At 38.6% G+C, this 26,846-nt stretch overlaps 1 protein-coding gene across 1 annotated transcript in view; it reads right to left on the bottom strand.

Annotated features, from left to right (window-relative positions):
- thoc2 (THO complex 2) overlaps window positions 1-26,846 on the bottom strand; it is a 133,891-nt gene that overhangs the window by 65,824 nt on the left and 41,221 nt on the right. Inside the window, exons 19-23 of the mRNA XM_039766308.1 lie at window positions 26,524-26,620; window positions 24,708-24,825; window positions 16,550-16,729; window positions 10,432-10,596; window positions 8,694-8,969 (exon numbers count right to left, since the gene is read on the bottom strand). Coding sequence (XP_039622242.1) covers window positions 8,694-8,969; window positions 10,432-10,596; window positions 16,550-16,729; window positions 24,708-24,825; window positions 26,524-26,620 — 836 coding nt within the window. The remainder of the gene's footprint in view (window positions 1-8,693; window positions 8,970-10,431; window positions 10,597-16,549; window positions 16,730-24,707; window positions 24,826-26,523; window positions 26,621-26,846) is intronic.

Below are 26,846 nucleotides of genomic sequence, written 5' to 3' on the forward strand. Positions count from 1 at the left end.
TTTTGCAAGCGCTTTGGAATTTTTTTTCTACTGTACTTAAAAGTCATTTTAAAAAAAATGCTGCGAGCACGTGCTACAGAGAGATTAGAGAGCCGGGCAGCTGACAGGGAAGGGATTGGGGGGACGGATAGGTGTGTGTGTTTGTGCGCTCGCGCTACACAGAGAGAGAGCGCATGAGCGAGCCAGCTCCTGTAGCTGATCAGGGAGCCTGGGTGTTTTGTGTCAGTGTTATTCAATGTTTTTACATTAGTTTACTATTACACTGTGGATTCTATGGTGTAATTAACTATATTTGTGCTTAATCTGTACATATTTACATACAGTTTGTACGGTCTGGAACGGATTAATTGTATTTACATACAATCCTATGGGGGAAACTGCTTCGGTTCACGACCAACACGGTTTACGACCAAAGTTCTAGGAACGAATTATGGTCGTGAACCGAGGTTCCACTGTATGTATGTATATGTATGTATATATATATATATATATATATATATATATATATATATATATATATATATATATATATATATATGTGTGTGTGTGTGTGTATATATATATCTCTATCTATATATATATATATATATATCTACCTATTATATATATATAAATATATAATTTAATATATATGTATATATTATATATGTATATATTATATAATGAGATATATACATATATAAATCTGAAATCCCTTTCATTTCTGGCGCCGCATCCGAGTGGCAGCCTTTCCAGCAGCTCCGTATAGGACTTTATCTTTTTATCTCTATTTTTCTCTATTTCACTGATCACTTCTACCACTTTCTTTTATGTGAAACTGCTCCCTGGACATTTTTTTTTTACTATTTTACTACTTGACATGGATTTTTACACTCCGAGAATCGCCTATTCAAGTAGTCAGCTTAAAGCACTGAGAAGAAATGCTTATGCCGGTGTGGTTCCTTATTTACCTGACGAGGTAAGAAGGCGATATCGGGCAGCCGAGCGCGCAAAGATAAAAGATAAGATTAAATCAAGACAACTTGAGAGAAAATGGCGTTATAAACCGTCGGTGCCTTCTGTGATCCTGGGAAATGTAAACTCACTACCAAATAAGATCGATGAACTGGCTGTGCTGGTGAAAAATGTCAGAACCTACAGAGAATGCAGCTTGCTCTGTTTTAGTGAAACGTGGCTAACAACTACCATCCCAGATGCTAATGTGGAACTACCGGGTTTAGCACAGTTAGAGCGGACAGAGACGCAAGTACCTGTGGAAAGAAGAAAGGAGGAGGACTCGCTCTCTATGTCAATACAAAGTGGTGCAACTCAGGACATGTAAAGCGTTAAAATCTCCACTTGCTGCAGGGACATCGAACTGTTGGCGTAAGTCTGCGCCCTATTACTTGCCCAGAGAGTTTGGACACGTGATTGTTATTGTTTACATCCCCTCAGCTTAACGCGAGATGGCGAGTGACATCATCCATTCCGCAGTTGCTAAGTTACAAACGCAGCACCCTGAGGCACTTGTGCTAATCGCTGGAGACTTTAACCATGTAACGCTGGACAAAACATTACCTGCCTTCTCCCAGTATGTGGATTGTAACACCCGGGGAAACAGGACTATCGACCTACTGTATGCAAGCGTTAAAGACGCATACAGCGCCACCCGCTGCCTGCGCTTGGGAAAGCAGATCATAACCTGGTTCTGCTTCAGCCTCAATACAAACCAAGAGTGAGGGAGCTACCTACAACCACACGCTCATTCAGGAAGTGGTCCCTGAGGCAGAGCAGGCTCTGAGAGACTGCTTTGGAACTACAGACTGGAATATATTGCTGGGTCACATAGTGAGAACATTGAAGAGGCTGTTGAATGCACAACTGATTACATCAACTTCTGTATGGACATTGTAGTTCCAGTAAGAACAGTACGCTGCTATGCTAACAACAAGCCATGGATTACAAGTGACATCAAGGGCCTTTTGAACCAGAAGAAAAGGGCTTTTAAAGGTGGTGATCAGCATGAGCTCAAGCGTGCAGAAGGAACTCGAGTCCAGCTCAGGGGCGAAAGAGCAGTACAGGAGAAAGCTGGAGCAGAAGTTGCAGAACAACAGCATGAAGGAAGTGTGGGATGGGATGAAGATTATCACTGGCTGCAGCTCAAGCGGGTGCCGCCATCGAGACAGACGTGGAGAGAGCAAACCAAATGAACAACTTCTTTAATAGGTTTGATCACTAACCCACTCTCACCTCGAGTACTGCATCCTCCAACAATCCTTCTGCTGATACCAGCATAGGCGAGACATCCCCACCCACAATTACAGCAGCCCATGTGAGCAGAGAGCTGAAAAGACTTGTGCCAGCAAAGCAGCGGGTCCAGATGGTGTATCGCCACGACTGCTGAAGGCCTGTGCGTTGGAACTGGGGAGTCCTCTACAGCGCATCTTCAACCTGAGCCTGGAACAGGGAAGAGTCCCAAGGCTTTGGAAAACATCTTGTATCACCCTGTCCCAAAGGTATCACGTCCTAGTGAGCTGAATGACTTCCGGCCTGTTGCTCTGACGTCACATCTGATGAAGACCATGGAGCGGCTGCTGCTTCACCACCTGAGGCCACAGGTCCGCCACCCTCGACCCTCTGCAGTTCGCATACCAGGAGAAGGTGGGAGCGGAGGATGCCATCATCTATATGCTACACGATCCCTCTCCCACCTGGACAGAGGCAGTGGTGCTGTAAGAATTATGTTTTGGACTTCTCTAGCCTTCAACACCATACAACCTCTGCTCCTTAGAGACAAGCTGACTGAGATGGGAGTAGACTCACACCTGGTGGCATGGATTGTGGACTATCTTACAGACAGACCTCAATATGTGCGTCTTGGGAACTGCAGGTCTGACATTGTGTTCAGCAATACAGGGGCGCGCAGGGGACTGTACTTTCTCCGGTCCTGTTCAATCTATATACATCAGACTTCCAATATGACTCGAGTCCTGCCACGTGCAAAAGTTCGCTGATGACACTGCTATTGTGGGCTGCATCAGGTGTGGGCAGGAGGAGGAGTACAGAAAGTTAATCAAAGACTTTGTTAAATGGTGCGACTCAAACCACTTACACCTTAACACCAGCAAGACCAAGGAGCTGGTGGTGGATTTTAGGAGGCCCAGGCCCCTCATGGACCCTGTGATCATCAGAGGTGACTGTGTGCAGAGGGTGCAGACCTATAAATATCTGGGAGTGCAGCTGGATGACAAATTGGACTGGACTGCCAATACTGATGCTCTATGTAAGAAAGGTCAGAGCAGACTATACTTTCTGAGAAGTCTGGCATCCTTCAACATCTGCAGTAAGATGCTGCAGATGTTCTACCAGACGGTTGTGTGAGTGCCCTCTTCTACGCGGTGGTGTGCTGGGGTGGCAGCATAAAGATGAAAGACGCCTCACGCCTGGACAAACTTGTTAAGAAGGCAGGCTCTATTGTAGGAGTAAAGTTGGACAGTTTAACATCTGTGGCAGAGCGACGGGCACTAAGCAAACTCCTGTCAATCATGAATAATCCACTGCATCCACTGAACAGTGTCATCTCCAGACAGAGGAGTAGCTTCAGTGACAGACTTTTGTCACTGTCCTGCTCCACTGACAGACTGAGGAGATCGTTCCTCCCCCACACTATGTGACTCTTCAATTCCACCCAGGGGAGTAAATGCTAACATTACTCAAAGTTATTGTCTGCTTTTTTCTTTTTATTTTTTTCATTTTTTCTTTTTTTTTTCCATTTTTATTACTATTTAATTTAATATTGTTTCTTTGTATCAGTATACTGCTGCTGGATTATGTGAATTTCCCCTTGGGATTAATAAAGTATCTATCTAATATATACATATAGATATACACACACACACACACACACACACACGACAATCTTTTATACAGTATATGTGATAAAATATTTATCTCCACAACCTGATGGCTGAATCAGTTGTTTATTTTTCAGAGAGCAAAATGATTGTTACGCAGCCTGGCCTACTCTTAATGTAAATCACAATGTTATTCTAGAGACTCTGTGTCTTCTTCATAGGACTGTGCGACTCACTGGGTTTCGAAAAAAAAAAAAAGATATTGGAGCCTAACTTGGGGCAGGCACCAGCGATCAGGTGTGTTTTAGCAGATGATAGGAGAACACTGTGTAACAGTTTCTTTATCAGCACCCAAACTAAAGCTTCTTAAAAATGACATTATTGTTGCCAAACAGGGGGAGATCCAATTAACCCAAAACATTAAAGCTGGTGTGCTCAAAAAATTTAATGCAATGTGTGATAATGAGACACAGGAAATGATTCGCATTGCCACCTTTTTGGATCCGCATTACCATGGCAACCACAACAAACTTCTATAGACACAGGATAAAATATAGCAGGAGTTGACTGCTCTGTCACTACAGTCAGTGTCGATCAGAGCTGGAAATGAAGGCAAATGTGAACCAGCGTCAACATTGGAAAAAAAAAAATCTCCGGCCAATATGCTTGGAAAAGTGAAGGAACCTGTTTCATCCTGGGCATCACTGGGCAAAGTAGAGCAGCCAAAAAGAGAAACTATGCAGAAGAATCTAATTTGTGGCAAAGAGGACCCCCTTATTTGGTGGCGAAACAATGAAAGACAATTCCCTCTGATGGCCAAATTAGCACAAATGAATCTGTACATTTGTGCAACTAGCGTACAGTCTAAACGTGTTTTCAGTACAGCAGGGCAAATTGTTACTCAATGTTCCCTTCTGAAATCAGAGAAAATCAACATGTTTGTATTCTTGGCTAAGAATGCATAGTTTGGTGAATGAATCATCAGAAATTTTGGTCAGACAGTTTTTACCTAATTAGAACTTCCAAGTTTTCATTAACATTTTCTAGTGAAATGTCTATGATACTTCCATATTTATAAACAAATGACCACACTATTACAAAATAATGCTTTTTCTTACATTTTCCAAATTTGGAGCATTTTAAGAAGCTGCAGCAGCTGACAATGCATACAGCCAACTCCAGTGCATATACTTCCACCAAGTGGCAAAATTATAAAATGCAGTTAAATTGAAAGTGATGCTTATTCCAAGTATAAACAATATCATATTAATAATTTAAAAAAGATTGATCTTCAATTTTGAAAACTGAATATCACCCAACCCACAGGTCATATACATATATTCCAATAAGCAAGTCTCTCACTAGGGTTCTAAAATGATCATAAGGTACTAGCACGTCCAATGGTTTATAATAATTATTTGTTAAACACAGAAGCTCAAAGTTTATAATTTAAATATGTCAAAAGTTAGTAATATTGCTTAACAGTGAAGCACAAGAAAAATATTGCACACACTATATGCATGTATGTTTGTTTTGTCAACGGTTTTCAAAAAGTCAAGCAAGAATATCATATATATGTCAATAAAGTTGATTTTTATCTGAAAAAAATTATATGCAGTAGTTCCTCCTAAAAGGAGAGTACAGGTAGTCCCCAAGTTAGCGACATCCGACCTAGGACTTGCAAACGGAGCCGCAGCTGCCGAGACGCTGCAAGCGGTGCCTCAACGGAGGCTGGAGGGGGCGATTTCGCTGCTTGCGCACTGTAGTGTCCCTCGGGCGGCTCCCGATGGCAAGCGGTGACTCTTGGTTAATAGTCACCGGGGCCACAGCTATCGCTCGTGTGAAGGACGGAGGCTTGACGGGGCGGTTCACTGCCCGCCCACTATGCCGCCGCAGCAGCTACTGCTTCTGACTGGACGCAGGCTGGATGGAGCAGAGGGGGGAGTTTCACTGCCCGCCCACCACAAACAGCTGCCCCGTTCGTTCTCGGTGGGTGGCTGGTAATGCTGCAAGCGGTGACCTGGTTGTGGCTGAACGGAGGCCATTAAGGGTGAACAGGGCAGTGAGGGGTAGCATTGTAGTGTGCCTCGGGTAGCTGCCTGTTGAATGGAGGCAGTGGTGGGCGATTCACTACCCGCCTTTGGCCGCACCATGTTCATTCTCGGTGGGTGGATGCTGCAGGTAGCATACTGTAATAGAGGGGACTATGTGGTGGGCGGGTGGTGAACCGCCCCCATTCATTCGCAATAGCAAGCCTGCTTGTACTGTTACACACATAGCAGGAAGTTGTCTCTTGTCAATACATCAGACGTGTTGACGATGGGTGCCATCCTGCTGTGATAGCGTGTACAGTACTGTGCAGAAGACCTCATCTTAACCTTTTGTCTTCACCCTTCAAGAATGTCTCTGAAACACAAATCTGATGCAAGTGCTGGTAATACAATAAAGCAAGAAAAACCATTACTATTGAAAACAAAGTAGAAATAATAAAAGGTCAGAGAAAGGTGAAACTCCATCATTCATTGGCAGAGCACTTGGTTACAGTCGGTAAACAAAAGCATTTATTAAAATAATGTACCTGTTCCGACTTACATACAAATTCAACTTAAGTACAAACCTACAGTTCCTATCTCGTACGTCACCCGGGGACTGCCAGTATTTATATTAAAACTAAATGTATTATGGTTATGTATTTTGTTCACAACAAAGATAACAGAAATTAATACAATGTAGTGAAATGTTTTGGAAATGCTCAACACAATTTTGGATTAAAACATTGACATCTATTGCAGATAACCTTAAGTCGAAAATTACTACCAATTTTTTAACTGCAACATTTGGAGCAACACCAGGTAAAACAACATTAAAAGTCTACCATGATATCTAACACTACACTACTCAAACAATAACTTAAACGGAAGAACCATAATTTATCTCCATAACTTAATGGGAAAGTGAAACATTACCTTAACCTGGAAAAATATAATGCTCTTTTTGGAGGAAATGCTTCAAATTTTGTTTAACATTTTGGACACAATTCATTAAGACAAAATGTGCAAGGGTCTCTACTAAAACTGTTTTTGCAGTTTTATTATGTATGGAGTGTCCCTTCAGAATGCACTCTCTTTTCAAATAGCGCTCTGAATTGGACAGTAGCAAAATATGAGTGTTAAGTCTGATATAAGTTTTTGGAACACAATACCTGTAATACTACACTGACTGCATCTTAAACTGTACTATGCTTTACTTTTTGTAATTTGGTCTTCTAATAAAAAGATACAATGAATAGTATTAATCAGTCCTCCACTACAATAAAAAGTTCATTAATTTCAGATATGCACTTTCTTTCTGAATAAGTACAACTGGAATCTTGCATCAGCGATCTTATGATAAAAGAACACCTACAATCCATTTAAAATTTTTTAGATTGGTTTCCAACCCAGTCATTGTGATAAATGTTTGACAACTACAGACCTTTCTCTTGCTGCATCTCAATTAAATGAAACATTACATGAGTTTTCAACCAAAGATTTAAGGAGGATTAGAGAGACAACGTTCTACTGCAGGATGGATATAATTAAAAGTTGCTATCCAACTTATATGACTTAAGCTTTAATTTTGCAGACTTCAACTTTAACTTAAGAGCTATCTTTGATATTGCTCTGTCTACGATTTCTAATGTTAATGCTCTATACTCCTAATTCTCCTGCTAAATAAACAGGAAATTTAAGATGAGTTACCATTATACCAGACAGAGGTTACTCTAATGCCTTTTTTTCAAGCAATTCACAAAAGAATTGCTTTAGCAATTATCTTAACTAAAATTAAATAATATGTCAATAACAACTGTAGTTCTGAATACTGTGCAATGGCTTCCAGTTTCAAACCAGCTGAAAGTTTTGCCTTTTTAATGTATTCAGCTCTGAAGGGCTTCCTTCCTATATTCAATGCAGAAACCATTCAAGAATATATGTCAGCAGACAACATGCTCACAAGGTATTGGCGATTTTACAGTCCCATAAATAGAACTAAATTTGACAAACTACTTTTTCTGCAAAAACCTCAAGTTCAGATATACCACCAGTCTCAGTGTCTACAGTAGATTTTAAGATTAAAGACTCTTTAAACCAACATACTGTACTCTCGATTGATGTAGGTGTTTCAGTTACATTAAAAATTTGTTGCAGTCCTAATGACCAGCTATTTTTCCAGTACTGCTCCTGCAACTGGCCACACTGTCTGGGCTTCAGACAAGACTTCCTAAATAAACAAGGACATGGGATGTCTTCACTTGTGACAAGTCTGAAGGAGGGATGAAGAGAGACTGATGGATTTTGAACTTATCTAACCCAATGGGAAATAAAGCTTTTGACTAAATCACTGAGAAATATTGTAAGAACCACCACCACCCTGAAACATACACAGCAATGATAAAACAGAAAAAAAAAATCTTATGACTTGCTAAAAATAAAGTAGTCACAATGAGACACTATAAAGGTGTACTGCCATAGGTTTAAAAAAAAAAAAAAAAAACACCTCCAGTAGTGTTTTTGACACATTTCTGTTGAATAAATGTCACCTAAAAGGTAACTCAATGATTCTGTGTCAAGAGTGGATATGTATCATTATTCATAATGGATATCAGTTTTGTCTTCATTCTCTCTTTTACTAACTCCAGAGGGCCAAGACTGCACAATGTATCTGAGCCTGCTTTCATAATTAGTTTGCTCATTCGGTGGGCCTCTCCTGAAAACATGCTATGGGCACAGCATAGAAAACCACACTGGTCATCACAAAGTTACAAAACGTGTAAAGGACATGACATTTGATTCTAATCTATAATAAGTAAAAATTGCTCACCATTTCTAAACTTTCTTCAATAGCTTTCATCTGAGCCTTAAGTTTGTTGACCTCCCTGTCATAGGCATTTTGTGGCACAGCAAGATCGTACATAGTAAGTGACCAGAAGGTGGAGTAGAACTGGGGACTGATATCATCCCAGACTTTGGGTGGATGCAGTGAAACAACTGCTTCATGGACTGGACTCATCACACATTCACACGCTGTGATGTATTTTTGAACCTTCTGCTGCTGCCGGTTTCCCTTTTCAATCTTTTTCAGCTCATCATATTTTGACTAAAAAAAATAAAATTAGGAAAAGTAACATGAAGTTAAAAAAATGTTCTATTATACATTTAAAAGGTAAAAACACTGCTTCACTAGTGAAAAGTAACACAATTTAAAACACAAGTATGCTGTGACCTCAGGATCTTGTTAGATTAAGGTTAAGATTAAATTTAATTTATTGGTGACTCATTAATTTGTGGCTAGACAGAAAAAAATGTCATAACAAAAATTCTGTAGCAAAGCAAATAGAAAAACTGTTATAAAAAAGACCGACACAGTGAAGTGGAAATATGACCAAAGAGAACAGATCAATATATTACAACAGGTCAAGCATTTTAATTGATGTATTTTAACAAAATTATAAAAAAAAAATTAAAATGTTATCACAGCTTCTATTACACAGGATTATTATTATCTTTGTTATTAATTCGTACAATTTATTTTTACATTTTAATTGTACTCCTAATTATTACATTGAATCGAATACAATTCATTGTATAAAAGTGATCTAAAACAAAGAAAAGCAGAAGTTATCCCTGTTTATTTTACTTGTGAATTTTTTTTCATATTTTTCTGTAACGGCAAATACATAAATTCTGCTTTTACAATTCCCCATCCGCCCCAAATAAACACGTGCAAAGAAACAGTTTGAACTGTCATATGTGCCAGTTAAGCACATTTGTTTAAAATCAAAACAAAGCAACAAAAACATAGAAAATCAATTAAAATTTTAAAAACTGTAAATAATTTGGCTCCCATTGTGTTCAAATAAAACTTAATCAGAATGTTGTTGTATAAAAGTAGATCTATTATCAATACAGTTATTGGCTAGTGCAGCATTTCTCAAGCAATATGGTATGCGAGATGCTGCCAGACAGTAAATGAGGAATCATGGGGTTAAGGTATGGGTTGAAGCGGGAGACTCCTTACAGTGGCTGAATTAGTTCTTGGATGCACCTTAATTCCACCACTCTATCTCACAGTGCTCATGCTATAAAATCAACTTCTCTTCCATGTCCACATGAAATCGAGGAGCAGCAGCCCAGAACTGATCCATGATGGACACAACTTTTTTATTTTTTGTTAGAATTAGGTGATGGGAAAAGTTCTCACCATAACTCTAATCTAATTTTGTATCCACCTAGACATTGAATTCCCACTTTGTTTACTTTTGGTATTTACACCTTGCAGAATTCAAGCTCCAACTAATTAAGATTATTTTGAGGAAAACTAAGGGATCAACTTCAATTCAGAAAGCAACTAATAAAAAGACTACAACATTAATCCAATTAGTATGGCAATCAATAACATTAAAAATTATTTTCAAAAGGTTTAAAAGCATACTAAAATTATATGGTTTTGTGAAAACCTTTAAATCTTCACTGTGGCATAAAGTCTGAGCTAAAAGAATTATATTGCCAACTAAACACACAAAACGATAACACGCGTACATTGAAGTTGGAGGACTTACCAGTATTTGATGTGCATACATAGGCCGAGAGAGGAAGAAAGCTGCATCATGAGGTGTGTGAAACTCTTTGCAAAGGACATCTACAGAGGGGACACGCTTAATGTAATCTTCTGTGCTGAGATTAGAAGCCAAAAATCCACCAAACTGCACCAGAGTGTCATGGCACTTTAGGAGAAAGAAGTATATTTTAGCATAAGATCAAATAATCCTTAAAGGTCATCTATTTCAAATTTAATTATTGCCTTCATTCTGCTTCTGCAGATGATTCCTGAACTGCCACCAGACAATTCTATCTATAGTAAATTCTTCCAACTCCTCTTGGAGAACTCCTAGATGCTCTCAAGTTAGCCTAAGATAAAAACCTACAAGCACTTCCTGAGTCGTCTCCCAGCATGCAGTGCCTTACACACCTGCTAAGGAAGGCACCCACTAGACAATCCCGGCTACATGCAAATACCATATCAATTGGCTCCTCTTGATCCAAAGCAGCAGTTGTTATACTCTGAGGTCATCACTCAGTCACAGAGAGCCAACTCAGTAACCCTATACAGGAACCTCATTTTCATGGAGTGCACATAGAAAGCAGTATTGGCTTTTTCAAAACTGCAAGGCTGGGATTGGTGAAAATTTTATATATTATATCATATTTTAATTCTCAATAATATATACTGCTCAAAAGAATTAAAGGAACACTTTTTAATCAGAGTATAGCATAAAGTCAATGAAACTTATGGGATATTAATCTGGTCAGTTAAGTAGCAGAGGGGGTTGTTAATCAGTTTCAGCTGCTGTGGTGTTAATGAAATTAACAACAGATGCACTAGAGGGGCAACAATGAGATGACCCCCAAAACAGGAATGGTTTAACAGGTGGAGGCCACTGACATTTTTCCCTCCTCATCTTTTCTGACTGTTTCTTCACTAGTTTGGCATTTGGCTACAGTCAGTGTCACTACTGGTAGCATGAGGCGATACCTGAACCCTACAGAGGTTGCACAGGTAGTCCAACTTCTCCAGGATGGCACATCAATACGTGTCATTGCCAGAAGGTTTGCTGTGTCTCTCTGCACAGTCTCAAGGGCATGGAGGAGATTCTAGGAGACAAGCAGTTACTCTAGGAGAGCTGGAGAGGGCCATAGAAGGTCCATAACCCATCAGCGAGACCAGTATTGCTCCTTTGGGCAAGGAGGAACAGGATGAGCACTGCCAAAGCCCTACAAAATGACCTCTAGCAGGCCACTGGTGTGAATGTCTCTGACCAAACAACCAGAAAGACTTCATGAGGGTGACCCAAGGGCCCCTAGTCCTCTAAAGGGCCCTGAGCTAACTGCCCAGCAGCATGCAGCTCGATTGGCATTCGCCATAAAATACCAGAATTGGCAGATGCACCACTGGTGCCCTGTGCTTTTTACAGATGAGAGCAGGTTCACCCTGAGCACGTGACAGAAGTGAAAGGGTCTGGAGAAGCCATGGAGAACATTATGCTGCCTGTAACATCATTCAGCATGAGCAGTTTGGTGGTGGGTTAATGATTGTCTGGGGAGGCATATCCATGAAGGGTCACACAGACCGCTACAGGCTTGACAAAGGCACCTTGGCTGCCATTAGGTATCAGGATGAAATCCTTGGACCCATTGTCAGACCCTATTCTGGTACAGTGGCTCCTGGTACACGACAATTCCTGGCCTCATGTGGTGAGAGTATGAAGGCAGTTCCTGGAGGATGAAGGAATTGATACCATTGACTGGCCACCACACTTTCCTGACCTAAATCCAATAGAACACCTCTGGGACATTATGTTTTGGTCCATCCAATGCCACCAGGTTGCACCTCAGACTGTCCAGGAGCTCAGTGATGCCCTGGTCCAGATCTGGGAGGAGATCCGCCACAACACCATCTGTCATCTCATTAGAAGCATGCACCGATGTTGTCAGGCATGTACACAAGAACACAGGGGCCATACAAAGTGCTGCGTAAAATTTGGAGTTGCTGCAATTAAATTTTGGCAAAATGGACTAGCCTGCCACATCATTTTTCACTCAGATTTTTGGGGCGTTTTGAATTCAGGGCTCTGTAGGTTGATCATTTTCATTTCCATCAAACGATGTGGCATCCTTTCGCTCCTAACACATTACCCAGTCTATATCAGTATAGATATCCAGGAGGATTTCTTTTCCCATTGAGATCTGATGTGTTTTGAAAGTGTTCCTTTAATTTTTTTGAGCAGCTTTATTATATATATATATATATATATAGTTAGTCTCAAAAGAGTTCAGAAACCTCACAATATGAAGAAAAAAGGAATGATTCAGCTCGTGATTAATAACTGTGCTGCCCAGAACATGCTTCCACATTTAGATAATGTTCGCGTTGAATTTCTCCCACCCAATTTCACAGCATTGCTTCAGCCATTGGATTTGGGCATCATTTGTACCCTGAAAGTGTATTATCGCAAGGAAATGCTGAGAACAATTCTCGTCATCATAACTTGTAGGCAGGAGGAGATTAAAATTAATGCAAAAGAAGCTATTGAAATGATTGCAAACACCTGGATGCAAATTAAAGAAAGCACTATAGTAACAAATGCAGAATCTCATTACAATGAAATATTTTTTTAGGTCCCTAGGAGTTCGTTTTAATGGAATTTTACCTGTAAATAAATAGCTGGTACTTGCTTGGGTGTTATACTAATTATTGGTTTTTAAATACTATTAGGCATGTCTAAAAACCTTCTCCAAACAGGAAGTTAAATTTCATCTTTCATACAGCATGCTATAGCATATCAAGTTTGAGAAGTGTGGAAAAGCAGTCAGACTCACTATAAACAAGCAGTTTATTTTCAGTTGTTTATTTTTATCAGCAATCTGACATCAATGGGAATAAAAAACAGTCTCCCTCCCACATAAACAATCAAGAACACAGAAGTAGCTTGCATTAAACAGCTTGTCAACCACTCTCTACTCTTAAGGAACTATGATACATATACGAACATAAAACCTTTTTGAGAAAACTAGGTGCTTTAAATAACTGAGCTAAACAGTATAATTTTAATCAAAGGCAATCTTGTACCTTTAACTGGCAGTTCTTTAACCCTGAACCATAGTCAAAATGCCAATTTTTGAATATGACACCAAATTACACAATCAATCACCAGGCAGTTCACATTGAAGAATCACATCAGGAACACAGCTTTATGGAAGCAGTAGCAAATTTTTATATCCTTTGCTGAACTAAAAAACTTTGCAACTTAAAGGAATATTCCATCCACTCATGTGGTTTGTACTGATGACCAATAATCTGAATTTCAGGTTTTTATGTAGAATGGAGATAAAGTTTATGCTTTAATGGAAGCAGGCAGTGACCAACACTGTAAAACAGCAAAGAATACCAAAATGCCCATGAATAAAAACTCACAATACTAGGGCAACACAATCAATGTAAACCCATCCATCAAAATATGTAATATGCATGCGTTTGTTTAATCTAAAATAGTGTTAAATCGATTCCTCCAGCAAAACAAAAGTAGTCCACAAACCAGAACCACTTTCACACACGGTCATGCTTTTGAATTGAAGATGCATCTCTCCCCTCCATACAATCGACAAAAACTGTTGTCTTCAATTCCAAAGCATAAACCCATGTTAAAGGGTACATAGTTGTGGGCTACTTCAGTTTAACTGGAGGAAACATTTTAACAATATTTTAAAAAAATATGCATGCACTTTGTACATTTTCAGTATACAGCTGGACATCATGATGTGGCTTATTAGACACAAGTTAATGTGAGTATTTTTTCATGGATGCTTTGATATTGTTTGCTGTTGTCCAGCACTTGTCGCTGCCTGTTTCAATTAAAGAATAAACTTTGTTAGCTCCATTAGGCATAAAAACATGAGATTCAAAATTATTCTCGGCCATCACTACAAACCCCACATGGGGTAAAGTAACATAAAAAAATATTATATATTATATACAGTCATATGAAAAAGTTTGGGAACCCCTCTTAATTCTTTGGATTTTTGTTTATCATTGGCTGAGCTTTCAAAGTAGCAACTTCCTTTTAATATATGACATGCCTTATGTAAACAGTAGTATTTCAGCAGTGACATTAAGTTTATTGGATTAACAGAAAATATGCTTCATAACAAAATTAGACAGGTGCAACATTTGGACACCCCAACAGAGATATATCAATACTTAGTTGGGCCTCCTTTTGCAAATATAACAGCCTCTAGACTCCTCCTATAGCCTTTGATGAGTGTCTGCCTATTCTTCCATACAAAATCTCTACAGTTCAGTTAAATTTGATGGCTGCCGAGTATGGACAGTCTGCTTCAAATCATTCCATAGATTTTCGATGATATTCAAGTCAGAGGACTGTGACGGCCATTCCAGAACATTGTACTTCTCCCTCTGCGTGAATGCCTTTCTAGATTTCGAACTGTGTTTTGGGTCATTGTCTTGTTGGAATATCCAACCCCTGCATAACTTCAACTCTGTGACGGATGCGTTAACATTATCCTAAAGAATTTGTTGATATTGGGTTGAATTCATCCGACCCTCGACTTTAACAAGGGCCCCAGTCCCTGAACTAGCCACACAGCATAATGCAACCTCCACCAAATTTGACAGTAGGTAGTAGGTGTTTTTCTTGGAATGCGGTGTTCTTTTTCCTACATGCAAAGCGCTTTTTGTTAGGACCAAGTAACTCAATTTTTGTCTCATTAGTCCAAAGCACTTTGTTCCAAAATGAATCTGGCTTGTCTAAATTAGCATTTGCATACAACAAGTGACTGTTTGTGGTGTGAGTGCAGAAGGGGCTTCTTTCTCATCACCTTGTGTCACAGATGTTCTTTGTGCAAACTGTGCTGAATTTGTAGAACGATGTATAGATACACCATCTGCAGCAAGATGTTCTTGCAGGTCTTTGGAGGCGATCTGTGGGTTGTCCGTAACCATTCTCATAATCCAGCGCATATGTCGCTCCGGTATTTTTCTTGGCCTGCCAGACCTGGGTTTAACAGGAACTGTGCCTGTGGCCTTCCATTTCCTGATTACATTCCTTACAGTTGAAGCTGACAGTTTAAACCTCTGAGATAGCTTTTTGTAGCCTTCCCCTAAACCATGATACTGAACAATCTTTGTTTTCAGATCTTTTGAGAGTTGCTTTGAGGAGAATCAAAGGGAAGCACAACTTGCAATTGACCACCTTAAATACCTTTTCTCATGATTGGACACACCTGTCTATGAAGTTCAAGGCTTAACGAGCTAATCCAACCAATTTGGTGTTGCAAGTATTCAGTATTGAGCAGTTGCATTCATTCAAATCAGCAAAATTACAAGGGGACCCACATTTTTGCACAGCCAGTTTTTCATATTTGATTTAATTTCATACAACTAAATACTGCTTCACTAAAAATCTTTGTCTGGGAAACATCTCAGTACTCACATGTTCCTAGGAAATGAAAGGCATACCACTGTTATCTTTTTTTGTTGAAAGTAGAGTAAATTATTATGCAGGTTTAGAGGGGTTCCCAAACTTTTTCATGACTGTATGCCATGTATTGGGAAAAAGGTTGTTTAGGGCCCTAAGATAAGCGTGGTGTCCTTTTGCCAAGAAGGAATAATCAGACACCTTTCCCTCAAACAGAAAATATAAATATATATAAAACTGATACAAAGTCAGGAGAGGTGACTCTCAAGTCTGTCTTTGTGGGCAAATAAATTAAAACAGAAAGCCATTCAGAACATTCAGTTTCATAACTAACAGAGCTTCTTTTAAATCTTGTAAGGAATAACAAAAGGAAAATGTGCAGCCACACTAGTTCTTTAGGATAAAATCTACGTATTACCAATACCAAGTAGGGAGAAGAGCAAAGTCAAAGAAAATAGAAAAATGAATAGGAAAAAAATCTAGGATACAGACTCTTTGTTGATAACCTAATATATAATCCATGGGAAACAATATCTAAAACAGTATACCAAGTATCACACTTGTTTCCACCCTTGGTTGGTCACTATGAAATTTACATGGAAAAGAAAGAGGGGTTGTACTCTACAGTAGGGCAGTCAGACTGTGCTGCTCTGTTAGTACTGTAACAGGCCTGCAGAAGACATACCTGATCATACAGTTTTCCAACGAGCTTCAAATGCTTCTCTCCACCTTCTAAAAAGACAACTCCGTTCCTCTGCTGGGCCATTAGTAAGCAAAGGGGTAATGCAAGTTCATGATCCAAAAGGGCATCTTTTAGTCTTTGAGAGGACTTTTTTGTATTCCGGATCTGACCAAAATATGCTCCCTGGAGCGCAAAAAAAAAAAATTGTTAGCAAAGATTCCACTTTAATAGCATTCTAAAGTCTTCATAAATCTACCATAATAAAGGACAACATGGCTTTTCCTTCAATTTTTGTGTCATTCCACAATAGACTTTCATTGTAGCTCTTAGTGGATAAGGCCCACACACAAATCTTGAGCACTCCTCCATTATATGAACTGCCTAAGTGCTAGAACTCTGCATCAGAAGGCAGTCCATGATGTGTGTTACAGTTGGGCATAGATTCTAGCCTTGTTAGTTAAAGGAGCATAAGGTATGTACAGGAAGAAAAGACTTTCAAAAAAGCAATGCAATTGTTTCTCTAAATAAAATGTTTGTTGATCATTAACTTACAAAAGAAATTGTGAAATGAGCACCCAGAAGGAATTCAGTTTAGAAGAAAGAAATAATATAGTAAAGATAGAGGGCAGATGATGAAGCACTTAATGACGTTACACAGTACGAGAGCAAGAGTCGCCCTCTGCTGTTAAAGCATAGTGATCATACAGCACTATGTGGTGTTCAAGTCTAGTAGATGTCATTGAGCACCACTCCTGCAATTAACAGATTTTAAGCAGGGTTGAATAGCGCACCTTTGCAATGGAGGATGGTCTTTTAGCCAAACCGAAGAACGATCCTGGAGTATATGAGCATTAGCAATGATGGGAAGTGGAGGATACCCACTGAATGAGACACCATTCCCCCTCACACTGGTGTATAGTCCAGCATCACTGTAAATGTGCCTTTCTTATGGCAGTTAAAATTTTTTTCTAACTGTGCAGAATCCGAGTCATAAACAAAACACACAACTTGTTTTTCCAAAGTACAGTACTTCTTCTGAATTAAGGACGGGCTGGTATGGGCGGTACGGTGGCACAGTGTTAGCGCTGATGCCTTGCAGTTAGGAGACCTGGGTTCGCTTCCCGGGTCCTCCCTGCGTGGAGTTTGCATGTTCTCCCCTTGTTTGCGTGGGTTTCCTCCCACCATCCAAAGACATGCAAGTTAGGTGCATTGGTGATCCTAAATTGTCCCTAGTGTGTGCGTGTGCCCTACAGTGGAACAAATCCTGCCTTGTGCCCTGTGCTGACTGGGATTGGCTCCAGCAGACACCATGACCCTGTGTTAGGATATAGTGGGTTGGGCGATGGATGGATGGAGGGCTGGTATTTAATGCCGTATTGTAAACAGAAAGGAGGTTCAAGGTGCACAACACTCAGCTTATCTTGCAACCCCATCATGAAATTTTTAAGCAAATTATAGACATTAAGCACTAATAATTTTATCACCCTCCCCAAAAATCACAACAAAAATACACTGTGTGCACAATTATTAGGCAAGTTGTATTTTTGAGGATTAATTTTAATATGGAACAAACACAGTGCTATCAGTCAATCCAAAATGTTAATAAACCTGAAACCTGAATGTTTCACAACGGAAATGTGAGTGTGAACATCATCAGGGGAATACATATGTGCGCACAATTATTAGGCAACTATTAGTGTGCAGATTTATTATGCAACTAAAGGAAAAATGAAAATTTTCCCATCTCACTTGTTTATTTTCATCTGCTATAGTAAGAATAATAAACAAACACCTCAAAATTTACAAATAAACATCTCTGACATTTCAAAAAAAATAAATCAATCAATCAATGACCAATATAGCCACCCTTCTTTCCAAGAACAGTCATAAGCCTTTCCATTCATGGAGTCTGTCAGTTTCTTGATCTGTTGACGATCAGCTTTTTGTGGAGCAGTGACTACAGCCTCCCAGACACTCTTCAGAGAGGTGTATTGTTTTTCTCCCCCGTAAATCTAGCGTTTAAGAAGTGCCCACAAGTTCTCGATAGGGTTTAGGTCAGATGAGGAAGGGGCCATGTCATTATTCCGTCATCTTTAAGGCCTTTACTGGCTGGCCACGCAGTGGAGAACTTCGATGTAAGTGATGGAGCATTGGCCTGCATAAAAATCATGGTCTTTTTCCTGTATCACTGTTTGAAGAAAGGGTCTTGAAAAACTGGCAGTAGGTTTGGGAGTTGATTTTGAGTTCATCTTCAATGCAAAAAGGTCCAACTAACTCATCTTTAAAAATACCAGCTCATACCAGTACCCCACCTCCACGTTGGAGTGGAGCTCTGTGCCCATTACTGATCCACAGGTCCATCCATCTGGTCCATCAAGAGTCACTCTCATCTCATCGGTCCATAAAACCTTTGAAAAAATCTGTCTTCAGATATTTCTTGGCCCAGTTTTGACGTTTCAACTTATGTTTCTTGTTCAGTGGTGGTTGGGTTTCAGCCCTCCTTACCTTGGCCATGTCTTTGAGCACTGAACACCTTGTACTTCTGGGCACTCCAGGTAGGTTGCAGCTCTGGAATATGAAAGTACTGGAGGATAATGGGTTCCTGGTAGCTTCACGTTTGATTCTTCTCAAATCTTTGGCAGCTAATTTGCATCTTTTGTTCTCAACACGTTTCTTGCGACCCTGTTGACTATTTGCAACAAAATGTTTGATGGTTCTGTGATCACACACCAATATCTTAGCAATTCCAAAAGTGCTGCATCCCTCTGAAAGACTTTTTACAATTTTTGACTTTTCAGAGTCAGTTAAATCTCTTTTTTGGCCCGTTTTGCCCGAGGAAAACTAGCTGCCTAATAATTCTGCATACCTTGATATAGGGTGTTGATCTCCTTAGGCCACACCCTCCCTCATTACACAAATACACATCACCTGACGTGCTTAAATCCAATAAGCATTCAAGTTAATACAGCTTGGAGTTGGAATATACACATAAAAATGATGATATGGTCAAAATACTCACTTGCCTAATAATTGTGCACACAGTGTAATAATTCTGCATTAAATTTATATAGCACCTTAAAACTGGTTAGTTAGCAGCTTCTTATAGGGGGGCTCTCCAGTAAAGACCTGTTCAGAGCTGATTTAATAAAGAACTCTAGAAGGGCTATGATCTGTTTTTGTTCCATCTTCCTGTCTCAATATGAAGAATTAACTTGGAAATGTAAGAAAAATGCCTACATAAAAGCCATTTGTACTTATTAAATATCTATGCTAATACAGAAGCTTAACATATGTGTTAAAAGTGGAGTCTACTAAGAGATTATCAACCAGCCCCTGAAGTACTTTGGTCAGTTAAATTTTATATTAGTTGGCTATATTTTGTTTAACTATTAAAATGGGTCTACTTCCTTGCACATTTCTGTAAATGCTACACAAATTGTATACAACCACCTATAGAATATCAAATTCACTTAAACCAGTTCAGGGATGATGTCAGTTAGTGGGAGCCTATCTACCCATTCAAGTTTGAATCTAAATTATCTGTCTGAATATCCTGTATTACATTCCAAAATAGCACTAATGAAAGTTTCGATCAGTCTTCAAGTGGACAGTTACTGAATTTGTCAGCAAACATAAAAGGTTTGACAAAAACAGAAAACCATTTAGTCCATCACATTCGTTTGGTTAACTAAAACCTATGTTGTTCCAAAATCTTATTAGGTTACTTTTTACCAGATGTTAAATTAGATAAGATGTTAAGTACTGCTTTTTATTGGTGTGTTTAATACTTTTTCCCTTGTGTCATTCCACTTTATTATACATAACTTTATTTATAGCATTTAATGTTGTGAATTTTTTATAATTGTGAATGTCTTGAGTTAATACCAATGTCTGGTGAGAATTACAAGTGAATAGCCTCATTGGAATTACAGTATATTTTATGAAAAAAAATGTTGATGCGTTCAATATTTATTTCCCCCAATGAAGTTTACTCTAAACTCCCCAAGCACTGTATATGAAGTGCTTCCTGTCTTCATTTAAAACACACTTCCCCTTAATTTTCACCTTTATCACTAAACACGTGAATCAAGACATAAAATTTGAACAGCCTTCTCACCTTAAGTCTAAAAATTAAAAGGCGTAATATATAATAATTAAAAAATGCCAAAGCTTTAGGCAATGCCACATTTGATGGCAATAATTAACAAAAGTGAGGACACAGCTAAACCAAAAAAATATAAAGAAATTCTTTCTACATAACCATATGTGTACAGTAGACCCACTCGAAGTCGTGGTTCAGAGTTCGCTGCTTCAGTCATTTGCGGATGTTTCCTTAGAACCTATCTAATAATTGTTAGCAGAAACCGCAAATATCCTCCACAATTTTTATGGCTTTAATCGTGGCAATAATGCACTGTAGAGAGACCAGGATGCAAATGTATTGGAAAACGTGGCTTGGGATGGTGAAAGTAGCCAATAGAATTTGAAACTGCAACTCCCAGCAGTCCCTGCAGTGGCTCTGATGAGGGTGCTGGGGCTGTTGGGGTCAACGGATGTCAGTGCAGCTTTTAAAAAGGGGGCCAGTGAACAAAAGCAAAAAAAATAGTTTTTGTAATTTGTGTTACAAGTTCCTGTCTGCCATTTGTTGGGTTACCTGTACTAATTCGTTTTGTCCTGGATCGTTTTGTGCGTCTGGATTATCTGCCGTCTGCCTGTCTGCATGAGGACTGGAGCGCTCCTGAACCCGTCTACCCGTCTTCACCATTTCAGGAACAAGCGGTAGGATTATCTTTACATTCCCATTCAACGTGCGGATCTCTGGACTATCTATTTTCATCATTACATTTCATCCTTTGCCTTTTTTCATGATTTACTCTGTGCGTTTTGTTAGTGCTTTGTTGTATTTAATGTGTAATTGCTGTTAGGGGAACTGGGGTGGTATTGTTGTTTTCATTAATTTCATTTTTTTTCTTTAATTTCATTGTTTGCTGTTTGATTACCGGTTCGCTTTGTTTTTGTCTCTGAGTGCGTGCAGGTCTGGCCAAGGCTGGGTGCATCCCTGGAATCTCCACTTAAAAACAGTGTGAATCTTAGCGGCACTCTTAAAAAACACTGATAAACTACCTTCACATTGCTCCTTTATTTGCGGCTGCTGTGTCGCATGATATGCTTCTCACGCTATGCCTACTTAAAATCCTGAACAGCACGTGTCCTTTTTGGCCGATTGCTTTGTTTCTCTCTCCTCCCCCAGACATCCTCTACTCCTGTTGTGGGTCCCACTCCCATTGTGCTCCCCTATGATGTTTGCCTATACTTTTAATCGATAACTAACTGCATACTGAGCTTGTTTTACTTCTAAAAGAGACATGTTTGTTTGAAGTGTTTGAATGAAGTTCCTGTCTCTACAATCTTCTGTGATTCTGTGCAATTCTGTGACCCATGCGTGACACCCTGCAGCACTGCAGCCTGACTGTCTCTGGGATTGAGCCGCTGCACTATAGCCTGCTGGCATCAGTGCTTACCTCTGTGCGCTTACGTGCAGCCAGTTCAAGTGCAGTTGGCTTGGTGATTTCATCCATGGCGTCAGTTACACCTTGTACATATTGTTCAAGTAGTTTTTTAAAATAGTTTTTACAGTTCATTAGCAGTGTGTAAAATGATCAGTGTTGCAGTAATTGTGATGCTCTTTGCATGAAAAAAGTGTTCCATTAAAATTTAACTTTTTCTTTGTGAATTGTGATGTTTACTTAAAGTGCAGCAAAAAAGTATTTGGCGTCCAGGGATGCATTAACCCCCAATTATGTGGCAGTTTAAGAGTTAAAGCCCCAAGATGTCGTCGAAAGGCCCTACACCTTCTAATGCTTCAGAGCAATGGAAACAAGTTGGCATGAATTACAGTACATATAGTGGTAACATTGGTATTTTTACAATCTAGCACTGCAGAAGACATAGCAGTACAGTACTGTGCAGTATACGAGTTTACCTTTACATTCTTTTTTTTTAGGTAATGTATTAAGCTGAGTTTGAAATTAAATGAAAGTGTTTTGGGGGATTATTCAGGTTTTAAACTATAAAAATAGGCTTTTTTTTTTTTTAAAACCACATCCAAATTTGCGGGTGCTCTAGGAACGTAACCCAACCCCCCATGAAATTTGGGGGTGTACTGTACATAGGTAGGGTCAAAGTCTTAAGAATGCAGATCCCATTTTGGTAAGGTAAAGAGACCTCAGTAAAATTTCCCATTTGACCAGAAGGTTAAAGTACAGGTTATTGTATGATGTATGTATCGTTACCTTATTAACACTAGAATTACCAGAGCCCATGAAAAAACTCGTAAATCCGTCCCACCTTAAATCGCTTCTTAAAATCGTTCACAGCTCTCCACCAACGTCTTCTGTCATCTAAATGTGCTGATAAAATCAGGCTGCAAGCAGCCGGCTATTCCATCCCCCCACCGACTTAGAACATGCACAAACTTCTCCGAGTTCACGCCTTGATTGATTTTCTGGGAGTGAAGTGGAGTTTTAGAGTGGAAATAATAGATAAACTATTATTAACGAGTTTTTTCATGGGCTCTGGTAATTCTAGTGTTAAACAAATGTTTTAAATATTTTTTAAGTTGCCTTAACAGCCCTTCATTCTGCCATTTGAAAAGATTACTCTAAATGACTCAATTTTTGAGTCCTGTTCACAGTCTAACATTTTATTTGCCTTTTGAATTGTTTTTGCATTTTGCCTACATGAGACCATAATTGTGTCAGCATAACCCCTTGATTATTTTCAGACGATTTTTTCCTGCAAGTCATTATTATAAATACAAGATGGAATACAATTTAATTTTCCTGTGAAGGCACTTTAAACTTTTCTACATTACACTGCATTTTGAAAAGAGTCAGCACCATGTGAACCTGACATGTATTGAGTAGGTTTGAAAGTTTTATGGTCAGATACATGGGTGTACTAGACATTTAACCAGACATATTGTCAAGCATGAATAATGAACAATTAAAGTTTCAGTTTTACCTATTAAATTACAATGATCAAAAGCCCACAATAACTCAGACCTTGTAATATTCTAGTATGCAGTCCTGCATTTAGACATGAATGTAAGAAGTTAATAACCAGTGAAAGATGTTCTTGTTGTTTGTTAAAAAATGATATACATACAAGGCAAAAAAGCTTTGATTCTTCACCTTTACTGTAATATCTTGCACTGTATTATTTATTAAGTATATTTTAGAGATTTTTTGTGAACTGCACTGAATAAGGGTACATGTGAAACTAATAATAAAATGCTTACAAATTGCTACAATGCCACATTTAGTAAATTAACTTGTTTCAATTGTAAGCCAAGTAAAGACTCACAGTTCTTTAATGTATACTTATAAAAAGAGATGTGCAGGTACTACTGTGTTTTCTAGGAGTCTGAAGGAACACAGCTAGGGAAAAGAAAAAATGAATAATCACTATCTTCAATGTGTTTGAACACTAGAGAGATTCTTTCTTGGTCCTGTTACAGGTTATTTGCAACTAAAAACTGCAGATTTCAAATAAATGTAACATTAGAAAAAACAGCTCTTCACTGCAAATTTTAAATGGTGCACAAATCATACACATATCATGCTTTAAAGTACATAAGAGTACAAATGCAAATATAGTACCCAAAAGTTGTAACGTACATTCAAATGTATTAGAATACATACCGATTTTTAATATTCAAACATTATTTTGGTTAATTTAACAGTCTTAAGGAATATTATATAAGATCCTGCATTATCACCCAACATGTTATCCATCCCTGCGGTGGGCTGGCACCCTGCCCAGGGTTTGTTTCCTGGCCTTGCGTCCTGTGTTGGCTTGGACTGGCTCCAGCAGACCCCGTGACCCTGTAGTTAGGATATAGCGGGTTGGATAATGGATGGATGGATGTTATCCTTCCATTAAAGGCATTCACCTTTTATTCTTTTTGATTCCCATTACACACAAAGACACAGATTCTGATCACAAATATAAACAGAAATGTTTGTCATGATGAGCCAGGCAGTAAACAATACATCAATTCAGATCAATTGTAGATCAACATGACTATATCTGCCTATAATCATCTTTATTTTAGCTTTCACTCCCACCCTTTAAATTTCCTAAGCTTCTTTATTATTACCTCGGCCTTCAGCTGTTCCCCGCCTGTCATAGCTTCCAATTGTTCTGTTGTCATCTCATCTGTAATCTCAATGCCTGCCATCTTTTGCACCACTTCCTTGAGAATCAGCAGATCAAAACTACAGAAGACAAAAATTTATGACATTAAAATAACAAAAGATGCAAAAATTGATGATCTACACATATACCAAGCAAAAAATGTAATGTTTGGATGTCTAGTCAGTAATTTTAACTGCAGAAATGCACAAGTTAAACTACCAGTTAAAAGTTTTAGAACACCTCCTTTTTTAGTTATTATGGAAATGCATGCAGTTTAAAGTCTTAATGTTTCATGATACCAAGGCATAGAACGAATAAACAATGGTAAATAAAAAAAACAAGACAAAGATTCATTAAATGCACAAAATTTTGTTCACATTTAGATTTGTCAAAGTAGCCACCTTTCGCGGATATAACTAAACTGTAGTAACCCCTTTGATTAAGAATGCCAGTTGCTGTGTGCAAGTCACCAACTCTGCCTCCAGCAAAAGAACCCCAAATCATCATACTTCCTCTTCAGAAGTTTTACAGCTAGTGTCATACACTGAACAACCATTCTTTCACCAACTCATCAGCATACAAACACCCTGCATAATGAACCAAACTTTTGACGCATTTGTCCAAAGACTTTCTTTCAGTCTGCAGTAGTCCATGCCCAGTTTTTCAAGGCCCTATTTTGTCCTTTAAATAATGGCTTTCTTATTGGTATTCACCCTGTCAAACCTGCAGCACAAAGTCTCCTCTTCACAGAAGAAACTGAGACTTGCTTTTTTCAACCACCATTAAGTTATGCTTGAAACTGTTGTGTTGTGATGCGCCTATCTTGCAGGCTGATGACCCTCAGAGTTTAATGCAGTTTCCAATTGCCTTTGGATTATGTAGCACACCATACTCACTGACACTTTGATATATATATATTTTTTTTTTTTACAGTTTCTCTAAATAAAAGTCCTATACTTCTAAGAGTAATAATTCACTGTCATTTCATGTGTTATTTTCTTTCCATTATCACTGGTTTTTACAACCTTATACAGTCTGTTCCAACTCTGCTCTAAGATAGACAAGAGGACTTTTAGGTAACCAACAGAGGTTGGGACACCTGTGTAAACTGTTTGCTTCACCTTGCAAGGTTCAATTTACTTTAATTGCTTGCAATATTCTGAAATTTCCTTTTTTCAGTGTTTGCTAACCTAAGCTTTAAATGTAAACCTCTGGTAGTTTACTGCTCACCCTTTCACTGCATTTCAGGAGGATAAACTTTGAACAAAAATTGAGCTGCTCTAAAACTTTGGACTAGTACTGTAGAAACAGCAAAGGAACCGAGCAAAACCCTTAATTATAGTTTTAAAATTTTTACTGCATTAAGCACATATTTAATGATATTGTAAACTTTTTACTAAATCATAAACTCTCATTACAAATTCCATAAAATCCCAGTCAGAGAAATCCATCATCTTGATTAATTTGTTGGTAAAATAGATTAATATCATGCAACTCTTAATTTGTTATGTTTTATTGTTTTATATTACGCCTATTTTTACAATGTAAATTATTCATTCTAAAAATATCTCTGATTTTGCTTTTCAGGCTTTTCTCATCAACTCTAATCCATAGCATGATTTGCATTTGAAAATAATAGAAACACTACAATGCTGAAACATTTAATAAAATATTTTTTTTTTCTTCTCAACCTATTTGAACAATTAAACTTTTTAAGAGAAGTTTCAGTAATGTATATAAAACTATTTTGGACATATTACATTAGAAAAAAAACATACCTCTTCCCTGCTTTCAACTGGTTTGCTACATACTGTAGTATCCCTGCTAGTTCAATTGGGTATTTCCTTAAGACTGAACCACAAAGACTAGCAAGACCTTTAAAATGAGGAAAGAATGAATAAAACAGTGTTAGACTAAAGGCCAAATACCAAACAAAAAACAAAACACATTTACACCATGGGTGAAACCAAAGCAACTGCCCTCACTTCAGAATTTATATCTTGCCTAATTATATGTATTCACTTAGTTTGAGGGCTTTACCTGCAGACTTTATCTGTGCATTGCTGAACCTGTGCGATTTATACAGCAAACACGTGTGATA

The sequence above is a fragment of the Polypterus senegalus genome, chromosome 10 (genome assembly GCF_016835505.1).
Source record: "Polypterus senegalus isolate Bchr_013 chromosome 10, ASM1683550v1, whole genome shotgun sequence".
Taxonomy (NCBI): Eukaryota; Metazoa; Chordata; class Cladistia; order Polypteriformes; family Polypteridae; genus Polypterus; species Polypterus senegalus.